We start from the raw sequence: 21,505 nt of genomic DNA on the forward strand, positions 1-21,505 counted from the left end.
CCAACCAGTCCATTCTGAAGGAGATCAGCCCTGGGATTTCTTTGGAAGGAATGATGCTGAAGCTGAAACTCCAGTACTTTGGCCATCTCATGTGAAGAGTTGACTCATTGGAAAAGACTCTGATGCTGGGAGGAATTGGGGGCAGGAGGAGAAGGGGACGACAGGATGAGATGGTTGGATGGCATCAATGACTTGATGGACTTGAGTCTGAGTGAACTCCGGGAGTTGGTGATGGACAGGGAGGCCTGGTGTGCTGTGATTCATGGGGTTGCAAAGAGTTGGACACGACTGAGCAACCGGGCTGAACTGAACTGATCTCAAGAAAATAAAAGGTTTTCTTGTTTCAAAATATTGTAATAATTAATGATTATAATAATAATAATGCTTATGCTGGTTGTATGGAAATGTACAGAGTAAGAAGACTAATATTGTAGAGTTAGTTTCTCAAGATTTTTTTCTCTCCATAATGACTCTAATCATATTACTAACTCATTAGTTATGAATTCAACAAGTTGTCAACTAAAACAAGACACACTGAGAGAGTAGGGATCATTAGATCATGATACCCTAAAATTCTAAATAAAAATCACATTTGATTTGTCACATTGCCCTCTGATTTTCAAATTTTTAGCAAATAATTACATGCTTCTTGAATCTAAGATATAATTGGTTGAAAATTAAGTCCTAAATAAAGAATGTGAAAAAAAAAGCATAAGACTGAAGAGACATGCTAATGTCATATTAATTAGTAAACAGGATTATCACTTTTAATCACTAATTTTCTGGAAATATTTTTGACAAAACAGTTCAGCATCTGATAGAGCACATGAATCTATTATAACACTTTCCTCTATGCATTGTCATCCCCTAACCCATAAATTCTGTGAAGTAAGTACAAAAACAATATTAAGACATCCATTATCACCATCATGTATCATTAACTTTTCAGATTCATTTTATATGCTATTCATCTCTTTTTAAGGCATAAAAATTACAAGTAAAGCTAAAAGCCCCCTTCGATCAACACCCTGAATCCTAATCTCCTGCCAGAGACAACACTATCAATAATTTAATGTGTTCTTTTTAATCCATTTAAAATAGTTTTACATACATATTTCAGTAATAAAAACATAGTTCTATTTTTTGTGAATGACTTCACTCCAATTTACATGAATGTTATTTTACAGTATGCTTCAGCTAGATCTTAATTTTTTCCCACTCAACATTTTAGATAACAACCCATGTTACACAATACAGACCAAGTTCATTACTTTTAACTGCTGTATACTATTCCTTATTTTAATATCACATTTTATTCATTAGCCCTTCAATATATAGGTTGTTTTCTATTCAGATATATATATTTCTTATGCATAGTTGTGAATTTCTTTAGGAAGTCTATCCAGAAGAGAAACTACAGGGTCCTTTTAAAAAATGTTTCCCTGCCTCAAAGTCACAGACAGCATCCTGTTATTTCCTTCCAAGAAGTTCAGAGTTTGGCTGTTCACATTTCAGTGTTCAAATCCTCTGGAATTCTGTTTCTTTATATGCTGTAAGGTTGTATGTAATTTTATTTTCCCCAGTATGGAGATTCAAGTACTCCAACTATTTTTATTGACTAGGCTGTTCCTCCTACTGATTTATGATGTCACGCCTAATACACAACAAATTCGCATATATTCACGGGTTTATTTCTAGGCATTCTATTCTGTAAAACTTTTCTATCTACCTATTAATGTACTAATATTACAACACTATTAAATGACCATAACTTTGCTATACATGTAGTATATGGTAGAAGATATGTCCTCTCTGTTCTTTTTCAATATTATCTCAGCAATCCATAGACTTTTATTTCATATGAGGTTTAGAATCATTTTATAAAGATCCTAGAAAATTCCTGTTAAATGTTTGGAACTCTACCAGGTCTAGAGATTAAGTTGGGAAGAACAGACATTTTATAATACTGGGTTTTTCCATCTACATTCTCTCCTTTACTCCAATCTTTTGCCCTTCAATAAAGCTTTATAATTTTTTAAAAAGAATCTTGTTCATTTTTTGAGATTATGCCAAGATATTTTAAAGTTAAGTAAAGCTTGGGTTGAATTTAAAAGAAAGTCTTATTCATTTAGTACACTCGGCGTTTCTCACCTGTATGACCTCTCTTATGTATAGAAAGGGATGCTCTTTGAGAGAATGCTTTTCCACATTCATTACATTCATAGGGTTTCTCACCAGTGTGAATTCTCATATGTATAATAAGTAATGAGCATTGAGAGAAGGCTTTTCCACATTTATTACATTCATACGGTTTCTCCCCTGTATGACTTCTAACATGAAGAGTAAGGGATGAGATTCGAGAAAAAGCTTTACCGCACTCATTACATTTAAATGGTTTCTCTCCAGTATGAATTTTTTCATGTTCAAGGAGGTTTTGTCTCTGACTGAAAGCTTTTCCACATTGATTACAATGATAGGGTTTCTCTCCAGTATGAATTTTTTCATGTTCCGTGAGATTTGATTTCTGACTAAAGGCTTTTCCACATACTGTACACGCATAGGGTTTTTCACCGGTATGAATTCTCTGGTGTCGGATGAGGTTTGACATCTGAATAAAAGCTTTCCCACATTCATTACATTCATAAGGTTTTTCTCCAGTATGAATTTTCTGATGTGTAATGAGATTTTCTTTCCTGCTGAAGGCTTTTCCACATTCATTACATTCATAGGGTTTCTCAGCTGTATGATTTCTCATGTGTACAGTAAGGGATGAACTTTGAGAGAATGCTTTTCCACATTCACTACATACATAGGGTTTCTCACCTGTATGACTTCTCATATGTATAATAAATACTGAGCATTGAGAGAAGGCTTTTCCACATTTATTACATTTATAGGGTTTCTCCCCTGTGTGACTTCTCATATGTAGATTAACAGATGACATCCGAGAAAAAGCTCTACCACATTCATTACATGCATAAGGTTTCTCACCAGTATGAATTTTCTCGTGTTCAATAAGATTTTGCTTCTGGCTGAAGGCTTTTCCACATTCCTTACATTCATAGGGTTTTTCTCCAGTATGAATTCTCTCATGTTCAATGAGATTTGATTTCTGGCTGAAGGCCTTCCAACAATCTTTACATGCATAAGGTTTCTCTCCAGTATGAATTCTCTGGTGTCTAATAAGGTTTGACATCTGAATGAAAGCTTTTCCACATTCATTACACTTATATGGTTTTTCCCCAGTATGAATTTTTTGATGTGTAATAAGATTTTCCTTCCTACTGAAAGCTTTTCCACATTCCTTACATTCATAGGGTTTCTCTCCAGCATGACTTCTCTCATGTCTGATGAGGTCAAATCTATGACTAAAATCCTGTCCACACTGATTACACTTAAAGGGGGTTATGACATGGGATGAGCAATGGTAAAATGGTTTCCCATACTTATTACATTCATAACTTTTCTTTTTTATAAAGCCTTTCTCATAACTAAATAAGTCTAAACTATGTTCAAAATCCTTATCAAGTGAGTCACATTCGAAAAACTTTTGTCTTGAAGTAACAATGTCTGAGTCCAGAGGAAATACTTTTGCAACATTTTTATATTCAACGGCATTTTCCTTAATCAGAGTTTTCTTGGAGATGGATGTGACATTCCTCACAAGGGTTTCCTGTTGCTTCTTGATCTGTTCATCAACTTTCCAAACTTCTAAAATGGAGGACCAAAAATTATGACTTTTGAATATTTCTCCTACTGCTCTATTGATAACATTTCATAAATTTGCTAAAGTGGGGGGACTTCCCTGGAAGTTCAGTGGTTAAGACTCTGTACTTCCACTGCAGGGGGTGCAAGTTTGATCCCTGGTCAGGGAACTAAGATCCTGCATGCCATGCAGCACAAACAAATACACAAACACACACACACACACACACAAAATGGAGGATTTAGGTACTTGAAAGGCAGGGAGAAGAGTGGGGCTGGAAAAAAAGAAGATAAATTTAAAGTCCGGAGTTACATACTGATTTGAAGGCAGGAACACATCTACATCATGAAGGTACATAAAGGAAAAAGGAGTCCATATGTAATTTAGAACTAGTTTCAATAATGTTCTTGAGGGCTGGAGAAGAGGAATTATGTAAAACACAGTTCATAAGGGAATAAGAAAAAATAAACAAATGGAGGAGAAATCAGAATCCTTTACAGAAGAGTAAAGAAGACATTTCCAAGAAGGGTGATCCATAGGATCAAATACAGAAGAGAATTTCCTCTTTCAACATGGTGGAATTAAACATCTCTATCTTCTCTCCCTGCAAACATGAAGAAAAAACAGAAAAAGAAATATGTGTTCAATTATACTAAAAGGCAGCTAAACTGCAATTCCAAAGTATAAGGAAAGTCAGGATAGACAGAAATAGGTAGGAAAGAAACCAAGAGACAGTGGCTGTTATTTCTTGTCTCAGACAGAAAGCATGGTGAACAGAGTTCTCCCAAACAGAAGGCACACCCTGTGGACAGAATGAATGAGTCATTTTTTTACAACAATGGAATCTGGATGTGTTAAGACTGCCTGGTGGAACATAATCATCTTGTTCTGACCCTGTCAAAAGGTAGGAAAGACAGAACTAAATAGATGCAAATATCTGCAGAAATGCAAATAGCTATTATTCTCGTATAAGCAGGATATTGACATAGGAAGGTAGAAGAGAAACTGAGTGTTACAGAAAGCATGCAACTAATAATCTCTGATTCAGAAGAAATGAAGAGCAAACCAACTCTTAACACAAAACTCTGTGACAGAGGAAGTCGATACAAGCAACAGAGGCTTCCTACTAGCTCAGAGTATTTTTCTAGACAATCTCCAACACTTCTTCAGTAAACAATGGGTCCAGCAGGAAATATCCTTATTCAAAGATGAGGAATGACAGTTATTCAGATCTATATGACACTATAAGAACCAAAAAATATGAATATAAAAGCTGAAAGGAAAAACTGATATTGACTGATCAATAAGTCTCATAAAGTTCGAAAGCTTTAAAGAAAAACAAACCTATGGGCATCCAGACAAACAAATCAAGTCATGTATGAAGGAAAACAATCAGGCTTCAGATTTTTCCAAAAAACATTCAAATCCAAGGAGCAGTAGAGGACTATCTAAAGTCTTCAGGGAACTGTCTACAAAAACCTCTAGAGAAGACAGTGTGGCCTAAGAATTTTATACATAGCCAACTATCAACTAAATACAAAGTGTTTTTTTTTTAAAGATATTTTCTTAATTTCAAAATCTCAGGGACTCTAGTTCCCACTAAATTATAAGCTCCCTGAAGACAGGACTTTTTTTTTTTATTATTGTTTTATGCCCATATCCAGAATAGTATTTTATCTATATTGTTACAACTATTAATGCGGTTTCCTTTTCCTTATATCTTCTACTGGTTGTTGAAGTATACATGAAAACAACTGATTTTTACTTGTTAATTTGATACCTTACCATATCACTGAATTCTCTTTAAGTTTGTTGAAGTTGAATCTCTTGTGTTTTAAGGGACATCATGTTATCATCTGTAAATAAAGATGGTTTTATAGGGTCCTTTCCAATTCCATTAGCACTATTTTTTTTCTCTTGTCTATTACTTAGGTATAAACTTAGTAAGAAATTTACAAAAGGTAAAACAGAAACCTTGGAAAGCATTTCTGAAGGATACAAAACAGGCAGATCCGAACAAAGACAGAGAACACGATCTTGGATAGAAAACCTTGACAGTATAAAGATGTCAGATCTCTGAAAGTTCATTTATACTTCTGACACATTCCCAGCAAAAAAATCCAACAGGTTTTTCTCTGGAAATAGATAGTTAAATTTAAAAATCATACAGTGACGGGGATTCCCTGGTGGCTCAGTTGGTAAAGAATCCACCTGCCAATGCAGGAGATATGGGTCGGATCCCTGATCTGAGAAAATCCCACATGCTGTTGAGCAACTAAACCCGTGCGTCACAACTATTGAGACTGTGCTCTAGAGTCCAAGAGCCACAGCTACTGAAGTCTGAGTGCCCTAGAGCCCGTGCTCTGCAACAAGAGAAGCCATCACAATGAGAAGCCCGTGCACACCAAAGAAGAGTAGCAAGCCCCTGTTCGCTGAAATTAGAGGAAAGCCCGCATAACAACAAAGACCCAGCACAGACCAAAAAAAAAAAAATCCATAATTCCTTTAATAAACTGTTCCACCTTAAAATAAAAAACACCAATAAACAAAAAATAAATTAAAAAAATAAAATTCATATGGTGAAATAAACAAGAATGGTCAGCAGGACTCTGAAAAAAAGTGTACTTAACTTGGAAAAGAAAGGGACTGAATGTGAAGGGTAAGAGAGAGACTCACTTTTTAATGTTACCTTTTGGATTGTTAATATTTTTTAACCAAGGGTGCCTATATTATATTTCAAAAAAATTAAAGGAATGAAAGGTGTGAATAAGCAAGGAGGAGGTAACAAGCTGTAAGTCAGAGACTTTCAAAGCTATATTGGATTGTGAGAGTTGTGAAGTACAACAGAAAGTGTGAGTATTGTTACAAAACAAATCTGAAGCTTTTCAAAATAGAAAGAAGAAAAGAAATGAAAGGGAATTTAATTCAAATATTGAACACACAAAAAAGAAAACCTGTGAATGCAAAGGAATAAGAAAGATTAAGGATCATAGAAAGGGACACTAATCCTGAAAGTAAGGCTGTAAATGAGCTAGGAAGTTTTAGTATTTAAAATTTGAAAAAAGGAAGAGAGCTGCAACATAAGAAGAACAGTATCTAGAAGTGTCACCATAATTCAAGGCATTCATATCTTCTGTCATTCTAGAAGACTTAAGCAAATCTTGGAAAACGTGAAATGGTATCAACCTCCTGAACAACTGCTATGTGGCTTTCTCATTCAGACCTGCCTTTTCACTTATTCACCTGGACAGTGCCGCCCAAGCATTTCTTCTTCTACCACCCATGGCTCCTCTTCCTGCTCCAACTTGAAGATCACATCTGGTTTGGTGACTTGACAACCTATTTTGAGAGACAACAAAGGACCTGAATGTTAATGCTGGAGACAACCATCCAGATCTTGGGTTGAGTCCTGGGGACTGGAGGGCCTACGAAAGATGATGGAGGAACTTTCACAGTGATACAAAATAATTAGCATTTACTCTAAAGACTAGCACATACAATCATATGAAGACAGGAAATGCTAGTTACAGACATATGGCAAGTTGAAGTCTTCACATATTTCAAAGACAGAATTCTATGTAAGACTGCAAAGCTATCCTTACCCACTGTGACTAGGTTGCTGTAGTTCTCCAGCATCACATCACGGTACAAGTTCCTCTGAGCAGGTTTCATTTGCTGCCATTCCTCCTGTGTGAGGTCCACAGCCACATCCTTAAATGTCACTGTTTCCTGTTAAAACACAATTTGAAGTCATCAAAGCTAAACACTGTGGTCAAAACATGCAAGAACTCATTTAGCTAGTATCCAGGGTTCAGATACCATATATCAAGTTTTCTAATTTCTAAATACTTAATTTTGTATTTATACTGTGGGAGAAGATATACCATAATAGAAATACCCTGTAGGAATGTGTTATTACTTAATCAGCAAACTTATTAATTCATCATTTATTTTGCAGGAAGCTGGAAACACTTGTCACTGATTTGTATTGGGCTGTGACAGAGATGACACAGATATGATTCATAGGCTCAGAACCTGTCCAAGCAGTTGTGTGATCTAATAAGAAAGAGGACATGGGAATAGTAGGGAAGTAATAAAGACAGAAGGTAAGTGGGTAACTAAATGGTGGTACACCCAGATAAAGGAATATTACTCAGTGCTAAAAAGAAATGTGCTATCAAGCCATGAAAAGACATGGAGGAATCTTAAATGCATGTAACTAAGTGAAAGAAGCTGAGCTGAAAAGGCTATCTACGGTATGATTCCACTACAACATTCTGGAAAAGGCAAAACTATAGAAACAGTAAAAAGATTAGTGGATACCAGGCATTGGAGGAGAGGAAAGAAATGAGTAGACAAAGCACAGAGGATTTTTAGGTCAGTGAAAATATTCTGTATGATACTATAATGATGGATACATGTATATATGTGTGTGTGTATGTTAGTTGCTCAATCATTTCCGACCCTTGGTGACCCATAAACTGCAGCACACCAGGCTCCTCTGTCAAGGGAATTTTCCAGACAAGAATACTGGAGTGGGTTGCCATTCGCCTCTCCAGGAGATCCTCCGGATCGAGGGATCAAACCCTGGTCTCCTGCATTGCAGGCAGATATACACACACACACACACATATATATATATACACACACACACACAATATATATATACACACACACACCAATCTTTACCAACGAGCTACCAGGCAAGCACCCATATATATACACACACATATATATATATGTACATACATTTGTCCAAATTCATTGATTGTACAACACCAAGAGTGAGTCTGAGTGTAAACTATTGGACATTGGGTGAACATGATATGTCAATATAGGACCATCAATTGTAACAACTGTACCACTCTGATGGGGGATGTTGATAATGGGCAAGGCTATGCACCTGTGGAGGCAAGGGGTATATGGAGAACCTCTGTACCTTCCTCTCAACTTTGCTGTGAACTTGAAACTGCTCTTTAAAAGCAAACAAAAAAATATACATATATAAAGAGTTACAAACCATTATCAAGTGGGCTTTATCCCAGGAATGCTGATTTAACAATACTGATTTAACATCTGAAAATAAACTAATGTAATACACAATGTGGACAGAATAAAGAATAAATTCATAAGATCATCTCAACAGCTGCAGAAAAAGCACTTGACAAAACCCAATACTTTTTCATGAGAAAAATGCTTACACCTGTTAAAAACAAGACAACAGACCTAAAATGGAGTCACTTATGCTAAGCCTCATGTCACCAAACTGAGACTTAATTAGTTTCAGCCTCTCCTAGAACTGGACTATTAAACCAGCCAAGCAGAAATCACCTGATGATCATTAGTGAAGTAATCTGTCTGATAAACCCTATCATCCCCTAAGGGAAAGTAATCGGGCCAGAACCAGTCTGCTTTTTGCTACTGTAACTTCCTTGCCCCTTTCCCTCTGCATGTAAAATTAACTTGGTATATAGCTCCTCAAAGTTCCTGTATATCTGCTAGATTGGAAGTTCTCTGACTCATGAATCATGGAATAAAGCCAGTAAGATCTTCAAAATGTACTCAAGTTGAATTTGTATTTTAACACACCCTTTGACTTGGTCCATGTACTCCAGTGATCGGGCAAGTGAAGAGCTTGCCCCAGGAAGCTGCTCGCCCGTTCACCTGAGTGAACACAATCTGGAGGAGCTGGGAGCCCATCCCACAGCCTGTGTCAAGACCAGGTGATCTGCAGCCCAAAACAGAGCCCAAAGTCCACAAAGTCAACCTGTATAAGAATAAAGACCTGTTGTTCTACTCAGAAAAGAAGCAGAAAAGCTGAAAAGAAACCTGATTTAACACATAGTTGATTGAAAATTTTTCAAAGAACTAAGCTCTCAAAATGAAACTGGATTTAGATATTTTTATTGGTCAACAGGCTGTAGAATCTGACATCATGAGTTCAAATCCTGGCCTCAAAATTTACTAATTGTGTGGGAATTCCCTGGAAGTCCAGTGGTTAGGACTTGGTTCTTTCACTGCCTTGGCCCAGATTCAATCCCTGATCAGGGAACTAAGATTCCCATAAGCCTCTCAGCATAGCCAAAAATTTTTTTTTCTTTTTTTAACGAACTGTGTAAACTCAACAAATAGCCAAATTTGAACCTCATCTGTAAAGTGGCATTTTCCTCAAAGGGTTGTTATGAGGACTAAATGAGACCAAAAAAATGTGAAAAAAGCAGAACTGAGCCTGGCACCCAGTAACCATTTAATAAATGTTCCAGGAATAAATAACCCTTATTGGGCTTTCTTGGCAGTTCAGACAGTAAAGAATGCACCTGTAATGCAGGAGATCTGGGCTCGATCCCTGGGCCAGGAAGATCCCCTGGAGAAGGAATGGCTACCCACTCCAGTACTCTTGCCTAGAGAATTCCAAGGATAGAGGAGTCTGGTCCATAACGTCACAAAGAATCGGACATGACTGAGTGACTAACACTTTCACTTTTCATGGAATATGAACCATTAAAAAAATAGGGAACAACAAAAACCGTGTTTTTCACTACCTCTAGTAAATTACCATTAGAACATCTTTCCCACTAACTAGTGTATGAGCATAAATTTCATATCCAAAAAGACTTGACAGAAACTGTAAAACAAGTAACAAAAGTAAATATGGGTTAATTTCTAACTGTATACAATGATGAATCAGTGCTTTATAACAGTCTATTTTCCTAAGATATTGATGCTCTTTACATGTATATATGCCAAGGATTCCATTTTTGGAGCAAGGAACAAAGGGGATTGTCAAAAAACATAAATTTAATTTGTGTCATTAAATTTTTGTTTTATTGTCCTATCAGACAGAACCAAGAAAAAGATGAGAATCACCCTAGCCCTGACAGGAAGCCTTAACATTTCCAGAGGTCCTGCTGGTAATCACAGCAGTCTCCTTCTCCTTCATTTTTAAGATACTTAACATGATAAATCTTTTTTAGAAATAAAGTTTACAGTGAAGCTAAGCTAAGCTAAGTCACTTCAGTCGTGTCCGACTGTGTGTGACCCCATAGACGGCAGCCCATCAGGCTCCCCCATCCCTGGGATTCTCCAGGCAAGAACACTGGAGTGGGCTGCCATTTCCTTCTCCAGTGCATGAAAGTGAAAAGTGAAAGGGAAGTCGCTCAGTCGTGTCCGACTCTTAGCGACCCCATGGACTGCAGCCCACCAGGCTCCTCCGCCCATGGGACTTTTCAGGCAAGAGTACTGGAGTGGGGTGCCATTGCCTTCTCTGTTACAGTGAAGGCATAAAGGTAATTATGTATCAATTCTATGGTGTGTATGCTGACTGGCAACTTTTTGTAAAAGGATATTTTTTCCTTAAAGTTATACAAATATTAAATAAATGTTATTCTTTCTAAAACTTGGAGCATAATACACAGTATTTTTCATGTTTTTTTCTTGGATATTATATACATTTTTATTTTCCAAATGTCTTCTACACTCAGCTTGAACAGAACTGCCTTATTCTAAAAGGTGTATTTAGAATATCTGAGATTTCAATAAATCTGAAGATTAAAGAGAATTCATATTGAATTAATAATGACAATTTTATTTTTTAAAAGTATATATTAAAAATTTACTCAAATCCTCTTCTAGGTCTCAGTAATGTTTTAAAGGTTTCTTTCTCCCATATACATCTTTTTTTCCTTTAGGATTTTGTTTCTACTCTTAACATCTTTCTTCCATTTTACTTTATTCATTTTTAAAGTTTATATATTATTTGGCTGCCCCACAGGGTTTTCAGAATCTTAGTTCCCCAACCAGGGTTTGAATTCTGACCATGGCATGAAAGTGCTGAGTCTTAACCACAGTACTGCCAGGGAATTCCCAGCTTCCATTTTATTTCTGAACTGGTTGTGGTTTGTATTAATATATAGAAATGTTATTAATTTTTGCATATTAAATTTGTGTCCATACTGTTTTGAATTCTCTTGTTTCATCTTCAGGTGCACACACACATAAATGTATCACCTAGAAATAATAATTTTGTATGCACCTTCCCAACTTTTACCTTTTTTCTCTTTTCTATATGTATATAGTGGTGGTGGTGGTGTAGTCACTAAGTCATGTCCAACTCTTGCAACCCCACAGACTGTAGCCTGCCAGGACCCTCTGTCCATGGGATTCTCCAGGTGAGAATACTGGAGTAGGTTACCATTTCCTTCTCCAGAGGATCTTCCCAACCCAGGAATCAAACCCCAGATCTGCATTGCAGGCAGATTCTTTACTGACCAAACTATGAGGGAAGCCCTTTATGTATATAGAATTTTAGTAAATAAATGTGGTAGCATGAGCAATCTGGTCATATTCCTGACTTTAGTAGGACTATGTCTCATTTTCCACAGTAAATATGATTCTGGCTTTTAGCTTATTATGTATGTAGAATGATTTTTTAAAATACCATGTTAAGGAAGTATCCTTTTACTTCTATTTTATAAATATATCCTCCTAAAAGTCTCACATTCTGATTTAAGAAAAATTAGCAGTTCTATGGAGCTGATTATATTTTTTCTTGAATAGGATAAATTATATTAGTGGATTTTCTTAAAATGAAACATCTTTGTGATAGAAAAAAAATGTTTCAATTATTCTCTGATTACAGATAGTCCCTAACATACAATAGTTTGACTTATAAATTTTCCACTTTACAATGGAGAGAAAGTGAAGAAAATGTAGATACCTCAAATTTTTAATCTTTTCTCATGTTAGCTATATGTAGTAGAATATTCTCTGGTGATGCTGGGCAGTGGCAACAAGCCATAGCTCCCAGTCAGCCGATGATCACAAAGGTAAACAACCAATAAACTCTTACAACTATTCTGTACCCACTCAGCCATTCTGTTTTTCATTTTCACTAGAGTATTCAATAAATCACATGTGATATTCAACACTTTACTATGAAACAGGCTTTGTGTTAGATGATTTTCCACAACTATAAGCCAATGTAAGTGTTCTGAGCATACTTAAGGTAGGCTAAACTAAGCTACGATGTTTGGTAGGTTAGATGTGCAGGCTAAGTCCCTTTAGTCATGTCTGACTCTTTGCGACCCTATGGACTGTAGCCGATTCTCCAGGCAAGAATACTGGAGTGGAATTTGGAACTATAGCCAAATACTTCCCTGGAGGAGGGAATCTGGCTATAATTTGCTTCAAAATATTGTTCATTTTTTCCACAAAGGATTGGGGTCTCCTGCTTGAAGGGAATCTTTCATCCCCAAGCTTTCAGCTACTTGTTGAGTAATTTTAGAGTTAAAGGCAGGTTCAGTATCACTTTGTATAAATTGAGATAATCCGAAATGTGGGATTATCTCCTAAAGCAAGTTTTTTGTTACCTTCAAGACCTGTTCTGTCTGTGTGGGAAAAGTTTCTATTCATCCAGTGAATGTGTCTTCCATTACTAATAAATATTTGCATCTTCTGGACTTGGGCATCTTATTAAAATTAATTTGCCAATTCTCCTCCATGTTGCTTCCTCAGTGATGAATAGGTCTAACTAGTGGAGGAGGGGGTGATGCTGTTCTAGGATTATTTTGTAAACATGTGTCACATGATTTGGTAACCTAAGCCACCACCATTTTTATTCCTTTGCTTACAAACAAACTTTGCAATAAATTTCAAAGGCCTTTCCAAAAAGCCTTGTATCCATAGTGGGTGGTTTCACATAAAGTCTTGATTACTTTCCATTGCTGAACTTGTGGAAACATAAGGTTAGATGTATTAAATATTATTAAATATATTTTCAATTTATAATATTTTCAAATTATGATGGGTTTAACAGACGTAAGTCAGGAAGGTCTGTAGTCTATAATTCTTTGCAATTCCAATTAAAATCCCAACGGGTTTTTTTCCTTAGATAGGAAATAAACTGATTTTAAAATTCAAAGAGAAGCACACAGGTCCCAAAGTAGCTGAGAAATTTCTTAAAAACTAGAACACTGTTTGTGCAGATCCCTATCAATCAAACAGGGTTACTATAAAGTAATTAAAACAATGTAAACACACATACACACACAGAGTATAGTACTGGTATGCTGCTGCTGCTGCTAAGTCACTTCAGTCATGTCCGACTCTGTGTGACCCTATAGACGGCAGCCACCAGGCTCCCCCATCCCTGGGATTCTCCAGGCAAGAACACTGGAGTGGGTTGCCATTTCCTTCTCCAATGCAGGAAAGTGGAAAGTGAAAGTGAAGTCGCTCAGTCATGTCCGACTCTTCCCAACCCCATGGACTGCAGCCTACCAGGCTCCTCCATCCATGGGATTTTCCAGGCAAGAGTACTGGAGTGGGGTGCCATTGCCTTCTCCAATAGTACTGGTATAGATGTAGACAGATTAAAGAAACAGAATAAAGAGCCTAGAAATGGGCTTCCCTGGTGGCTCAGTGGTAAAGAATCCGCCTGCCAACGGAGGGGACATGCGTTTGATCCCTGGTCCAGGGAAGATCCTACATGCTAGGGAGCAACTAAGTCTATGCACAACTACTGAGCCCACATACCACAACAACTGAAGCCTGCATGCTCCAGAGCCTGAGCTCAGCAACAAGAGAAGCCACTGCAATGAGAAACCCTGGTACCGAGACAAAGAATAGCCCCCACTTGCCACAACTAAGCAGAGAAGGCAATGGTACCCCACTCCAGTACTCTTGCCTGGAAAATCCCATGGACAGAGGAGCCTGGTGGGCTGCAGTCCATGGGGTCGCTAGGAGTCAGACACGACTGAGCGACTTCACTTTCACTTTTCACTTTCATGCATTGGAGAAGGAAATGGCAACCCACTCCATGTTCCTGCCTGGAGAATCCCAGGGATGGGGGAGCCTGGTGGGCTACCATCTATGGGGTCGCACAGAGTCAGACACGACTGAAGTGACTTAGCAGCAGCAGCAGCAAACACAACTAAGAAGCCCGAACACAGCAATGAAGGCCCAGCACAGCCATAAATAAATAAATAAACGTTTAAAAACTAAATAGCCAAAAAATAAATAAAAAATAAAAAAATAAAAAATAAATAGCCTAGAAATGATTAAGCATGTATATGGTAAAAGTGGCATCACAAAGGAAGTATTTATTTAACAAACAGTATTGGAACAACTGGTCTCCTACATGCAAAAATAATTTTACTGATATAATTAGCAGCCAATTCCTACCTTGGACCAATTACAAAATTGAATTCCAGGTGGATCAAAGACTAAATACGGAAAACAAAGGTTTGAAAAGAAACTATCTCTATATTGTAATATTAAGAAAGATATCTTAGAAAAGACAACATTGGCAACTCATGAAAGATTTCATTAATGTTGCACAGGTCATTTCAAAGAGGGCTTATGAGACCAAAACCGGGAGCTCTTAATGCTGTGACCAAAGATTGAAGTTCTCCATAGAATATTACGGTCACTCAAAAGTGCTATGTTTTCCTAAGGAGATAAGATTTAACCACTCATATACAGGACTGGTGATATACGAAAGTAAAAATAAATGTCCCCCAAGTTTAACAACAATAAAAATTAATGTTGCATATTAATTTTGATTGAATTCTTATTGTATGCCATACTTGTCATAGGCTAGATATAACTATTCAAATTTAAAGTTTATATACAACAAAAGATACACGATAATATGTAACTGACAAATTAGAAGACAAATTAGAAATTAGAAGATACCTGCATAAATCCTAATGCTGAAGCACGCATTCTTAAAATTCCTTAATTTCAAGTGGAAAAAGGACTAACAACATAAAATGGACAAATAAAAATAAATAAATAAATAAAATGGACAAATAATATGAACAGTCAATTGGCAAAATTTACATTTCTTCACTTAGGAGTGGATTTCCATTTGTACAGTATCATAAGAGTGTGGTCCTAGAGTCAGGCTGAGTGGGTTTAAATCCTCTTTATTATATACTTCATGCATGAAGTTATGAAAGTTTTTTAATCTCTGTGCTTCATTTCCTTTTTCTGTAAAAATTAAAATAATATCGACTTCACAAGCTTCTGGTAATGATTACAGGAAATAAGCTATGTAAAATTTATAGCACAAAATAACTAGTACATAATAGGTACTCAATAAAACTATTATACTTATTGCTGTAGAAGATTTTTTTTTACCTGCTATGTAGTCTATTCAAATATAAATAAATCTGCCATGGAATATAATTTTAACCATATTCTAGAACGAGTTACCCCACATCCGAGGTTGGGGCGGCGGCCGAGAGTGCCAGGCTGCGACGGCGCAGGAACGGTGAGAGGAGCTACCCCGCGTCCAAGGTCAGGGGGGGCGGCGGGGAGGAGCTACCCCACGCCCCTACGCCCAAGGCTAGGGGCGGCGGCCGGGAGGCCGACCCCACATCCAAGGAGCCATGGCTGCGTGGGCACAGGAGGGCCTAGAGGAGCTATCCCACGTTGAAGGTCAGGAAGGGCGGCGATGAGGAGATACCCCTCGTCCAAGGTAAGGAGCAGCGGCTGCGCTTGGCTGGAGTAGCCGTGAAGAGATACCCCACGCCCAAGGTAAGAGAAACCCAAGTAAGATGGTAGGTGTTGCAAGAGGGCATCAGAGGGCAGACACACTGAAACCATAATCACAGTAAACTAGTCAATCTAATCACCCTAGGACCACAGCCTTCTCTACGTCAATGAAATTAAGCCATGCCCATGGGGCAACCCAAGATGGGCAGGTCATGGTGGAGAGATCTGACAGAATGTGGTCCACTGGAGAAGGGAATGGCAAATCACTTCAGTATTCTTGCCTTGAGAACCCCATGTACAATATGAAAAGGCAAAATGATAGGATACTGAAAGAAGAACTCCCCAGGTCAGTAGGTCCCCAATATGCTACTGGAGATCAGTGGAGAAATAACTCCAGAAAGAATGAAGGGATGGAGCCAAAGCAAAAACAATACCCAGTTGTGGATGTGACTGGTGATAGAAGCAAGGTCCGATGCTGTAAAGAGCAATATTGCATAGGAACTTGGAATGTCAGGTCCATGATTCAAGGCAAATTGGAAGTGGTCAAACAAGAGATGGCAAGAGTGAACGTCGACATTCTAGGAATCAGCGAACTGAAATGGACTGGAATGGGTGAATTTAACTCAGATGACCATTATGTCTACTTCTGCGGGCAGGAATCCCTCAGAAGAAATGGAGTAGCCATCATGGTCAACAAGAGTCTGAAATGCAGTACTTGGATGCAATCTCAAAAATGACAGAATGACCTCTGTTCGTTTCCAAGGCAAACCATTCAATATCACAGTAATCCAAGTCTATGCCCCAACCAGCAACGCTGAAGAAGCTGAAGTTGAACAGTTCTATGAAGACCTACAAGAACTTTTAGAACTAACACCCAAAAAAGATGTCCTTTTCATTATAGGGGACTGGAATGCAAAAGTAGGAAGTCAAGAAACACCTGGAATAACAGGAAAATTTGGCCTTGGAATACAGACTGAAGCAGGGCAAAGACTAATAGAGTTTTGCCAAGAAAATGCACTGGTCATAGCAAACACCCTATTCCAACAACACAGGAGAAGACTCTACACATGGACATCACCAGATGGTCAACATCGAAATCAGATTGATTATATTCTTTGCAGCCAAAGATGGAGAAGCTCTATACACTCAGCAAAAACAAGACCAGGAGCTGACTGTGGCTCAGACCATGAACTCCTTATTGCCAAATTCAGACTTAAATTGAAGAAAGTAGGGAAAACCACTAGACCATTCAGGTATGACCTAAAACAAATCCCTTATGATTATACAGTGGAAGTGAGAAATAGATTTAAGGGCCTAGATCTGATAGATAGAGTGCCTGATGAACTATGGAATGAGGTTCGTGACATTGTACAGGACACAGGGATCAAGACCATCCCCATGGAAAAGAAATGCAAAAAAGCAAAATGGCTGTCTGGGGAGGACTTACAAATAGCTGTGAAAAGAAGTGAAGCAAAAAGCAAAGGAGAAAAGGAAGGATATAAACATCTGAATGCAGCGTTCCATAGAATAGCAAGAAGAGATAAGAAAGCCTTCTTCAGAGATCAATGCAAAGAAATAGAGGAAAACAACAGAATGGGAAAGACTAGAGATCTCTTCAAGAAAATTAGAGATACCAAGGGAACATTTCATGCAAAGATGGGCTCGATAAAGGACAGAAATGGTATGGACCTAACAGAAGCAGAAGATATTAAGAAGAGATGGCAAGAATACACAGAAGAACTGTACAAAAAAGATCTTCAAGACCCAGATAATCATGATGGTGTGATCATTGACCTAGAGCCAGACATCCTGGACTGTGAAGTCAAGTGGGCCTTAGAAAGTATCACTACGAACAAAGCTAGTGGAGGTGATGGAATTCCAGTTGAGCTATTCCAAATCCTGAAAGATGATGCTGTGAAAGTGCTGCACTCAATATGCCAGCACATTTGGAAAACTCAGCAGTGGCCACAGGACTGGAAAAGGTCAGTTTTCATTCCAATCCCAAAGAAAGGCAATGCCAAAGAATGCTCAAACTACCACACAATTGCACTCATCTCACACGCTAGTAGAGTAATGCTCAAAATTCTCCAAGCCAGGCTTCAGCAACATGTGAACCGTGAACTTCCAGATGTTCAAGCTGGTTTTAGAAAAGGCAGAGGAACCAGAGATCAAATTGCCAACATCCGCTGGATCATGGAAAAAGCAAGAGAGTTCCAGAAAAACATCTATTTCTGCTTTCTTGACTATGCCAAAGCCTTTGACTGTGTGGATCACAATAAACTGTGGAAGATTCTGAAAGAGATGGGAATACCAAACCACCTGACCTGCCTCTTGAGAAACCTGTATGCAGGTCAGGAAGCAACAGTTAGAACTGGACATGGAACAACAGACTGGTTCCAAATAGGAAAAGGAGTACGTCAAGGCTGTATATTGTCACCCTGCTTATTTAACTTATATGCAGAGTACATCATGAGAAACGCTGGACTGGAGGAAACACAAGCTGGAATCAAGATTGCCGGGAGAAATATCAATAACCTCAGATATGCAGATGACGCCACCCTTATGGCAGAAAGTGAAGAGGAACTAAAAAGCCTCTTGATGAAAGTGAAAGTGGAGAGTGAAAAGGTTGGCTTAAAGCTCAACATTCAGAAAACGAAGATCATGGCATCTGGTCCCATCACTTCATGGGAAATAGATGGGGAAACAGTGGAAACAGTGTCAGAGTTTATTTTTGGGGGCTCCAAAATCACTACAGATGGTGACTGCAGCCATGAAATTAAAAGACGCTTACTCCTTGGAAGGAAAGTGATGACCAACCTAGATAGCATATTCAAAAGCAGAGACACTACTTTGCCAACAAAGGTCCGTCTAGTCAAGGCTATGGTTTTTCCTGTGGTCATGTATGGATGTGAGAGTTGGACTATGAAGAAAGCTGAGCGCCAAAGAATTGATGCTTTTGAACTGTGGTATTGGAGAAGACTCTTGAGAGTCCCTTGGACTGCAAGGAGATCCAACCAGTCCATTCTGAAGGAGATCAGCCCTGGGATTTCTTTGGAAGGAATGATGCTAAAGCTGAAACTCCAGTACTTTGGCCACCTCATGCGAAGAGTTGACTCATTGGAAAAGACTCTGATGTTGGGAGGGATTGGGGGCAGGAGAAGAAAAGGATGACAGAGGATGAGGTGGCTGGCTGGCATCACTGACTCGATGGACGTGAGTCTGGGTGAACTCCGGGAGTTGGTGATGGACAGGGAGGCCTGGTGTGCTGCGATTCATGGGGTTGCAAAGAGTTGGACACGACTGAGCGACTGAACTGAACTGAGAACGAATTTAGGTCTGCATGTCCAGAAACATAGGCAGTCCATTTCTAGTTGATAATCCAGACCAAACGTCTGACTCTGGCATCTGAGAGGAACTACATAAATTTTTTGAAAGCTTAGAGTACCCTATATGTAGATCGTAACTCATTACCTCAAGGTTTTTACTTTCTAAAGAAAATTCACAAAGAACTATTTGGAATCCTCTAAAAGATAATCATTACCCATGAATTCAAAATACATCTAAAAAAAAATCTATCTATACAAATCTGACAGTCTGTTTCTTGTGACATTTTTATATTTTAAAGTATTTACTGGCCACTTGCATTTTTTCCAACTGCTTGCTCATGTTCTTCACCCAATTATTTATATTCTTAATTACTAATTTTTAAGAATTATTTGTTGTTTTCTTTTTAATTTTTGGCCACATGCTGAGGCATATGGGACCTCAGTACCCCAACCAGGGATTGAACCTACACCTGCCACAGTGAAAGGTGGAGTCTTAACTACTGGACCACCTGGAAAGTTCCAATATACTTCTATATTACAAAAACTGTTTACAGTTTTGCCTTATTACAGTGTTTATGGCAGGTTTATTGAAGAGAAGGATTAATTTTGTGAACACGAATAAGGCATCTTCTCTTTTATCAGTTTTATATGCTAAACTAAAAAAGTAGGCCAGTGAATACAGTAACAAAAGAAAGTGATATAGATAATAATTATTAACAATATTTATCATTTATGGAGCACTTACTGTGTGCATTTAGCCCTCCCAATATTCCTATGGGATAGGTACTATTATTATTTCCATTTACAGATGACGTAACTAAGGCCAAAGAGATTAAGAAAATTGCCCATAATCATGCACTTAGTAGGGAGAAGGCAATGGCACCACTCCAGTGTTCTTGCCTGGAGAATCCCATGGACGGAGAAGCCTGGTAGGCTGCAGTCCATGGGGTCACACAGAGTCGGACATGACTAAAGCGACTTAGCAGCATGCACTTAGTAAGTCACTCAGCCAAGATTTGAACCCAAGTCTGTCTAGGCCCAGAAAAATCACTCTGCCAAAAGGAGAAATAACTGGATAAGCCACATGATCATATGGTCAATAGAAGTGCATATGTGTGTTTCAAGATGGAAAAGATACGAGCTGAGAAAAAAAGAGCCAGTGAAGTGGAAAATATTTAAAATATAACAGCGTGAGGGATTCCAGAGTTGGAAACAAAAAGAATCAACAGCAGAGGAAAATGAGTCATTTTGTAAAAATATAAAGAACACTGTTATCTTTTGAGACCATTAAAAAAAAACATGAAGAGCTATGGATATCAGAACTACAAAAAATTTTGTCATAGAATATTAGTATATATTTTAGCTCAACTTTAAAAATCTCAACTGAAGAAAATATTAGATCATTTTAAAGAAATATTCAAATTACTCTGCCATATAATTCTAATTTTTAATCTATGACCAAGAAAGACTTTTAATAAACTGAGCTTAAAATCACTAGAATTATGGAATTGTTTTGGATTTCTTTTTGATCTGGGTGTCAATGAAAAGTTTTTTTCTTTCCTGAATTATAAGTTTTTTCCTCAAAAACAGTGTAAACTATCGGATGAACTTTATGTTTCAATTTGCTTTTGCTTCTCCAGATCACACTCAAATTTGAACTCAAGTTTTATAACCCTGTATGGACCTGTTTATTCATAGCCATATCTCACATCTCCCCTGGTTCTGATCTTCTAGCTGTGTTTTTCTTCACCATGATTTTTGACTCATTTTTTCCCAACTTACTGATAGGTTAAGGTAACTCATTGCAACTGGTTGTAAAATAATACAGGAAACAAATACATGCTTAAAACATACAAGAGAACTGGCCATATCCTCTTCTTCCTGGAAAAGGGCAGAGTCTGGAGAATGCCAAGCTGAGGAAAAAGAAATAAAAACCTATTTATTTTAAAGCTCCAGATAAAGGACTACAGAAATCTTC

General features: G+C 37.8%; 1 protein-coding gene and 1 non-coding gene across 11 annotated transcripts in view; one reads left to right on the top strand and one right to left on the bottom strand.

Annotated features, from left to right (window-relative positions):
• Positions 1–745: 745 nt before the first annotated feature.
• Positions 746–21,505, bottom strand: part of ZNF568 (zinc finger protein 568) — a 28,079-nt gene continuing 7,319 nt past the window's right edge. For 7 of the 10 annotated variants that reach the window (XM_070772034.1, XM_070772033.1, XM_019979056.2 and 4 more), the window contains 4 exons: positions 21,382–21,440; positions 7,309–7,435; positions 6,950–7,045; positions 746–3,711 (listed from right to left, as the gene is read on the bottom strand). In XM_070772034.1, the coding sequence (XP_070628135.1) occupies positions 2,129–3,711; positions 6,950–7,045; positions 7,309–7,435; positions 21,382–21,440 (1,865 nt within the window). In that variant the 3' untranslated portion in view covers positions 746–2,128. Of the gene's footprint in view, positions 3,712–6,949; positions 7,046–7,308; positions 7,436–9,295; positions 13,749–21,381; positions 21,441–21,505 lie in introns of those variants that run through there. The other 3 variants (XM_070772036.1, XM_070772035.1, XM_070772029.1) reach the window with 2 other exon arrangements.
• LOC139177389 (small nucleolar RNA SNORA25) lies at positions 15,041–15,167 on the top strand. Its single transcript, XR_011561835.1, has one exon. It is a non-coding gene; the product is annotated as a small nucleolar RNA SNORA25 (small nucleolar RNA).

This window comes from Bos indicus, chromosome 18 (assembly GCF_029378745.1).
Source record: "Bos indicus isolate NIAB-ARS_2022 breed Sahiwal x Tharparkar chromosome 18, NIAB-ARS_B.indTharparkar_mat_pri_1.0, whole genome shotgun sequence".
Lineage (NCBI taxonomy): Eukaryota > Metazoa > Chordata > Mammalia > Artiodactyla > Bovidae > Bos > Bos indicus.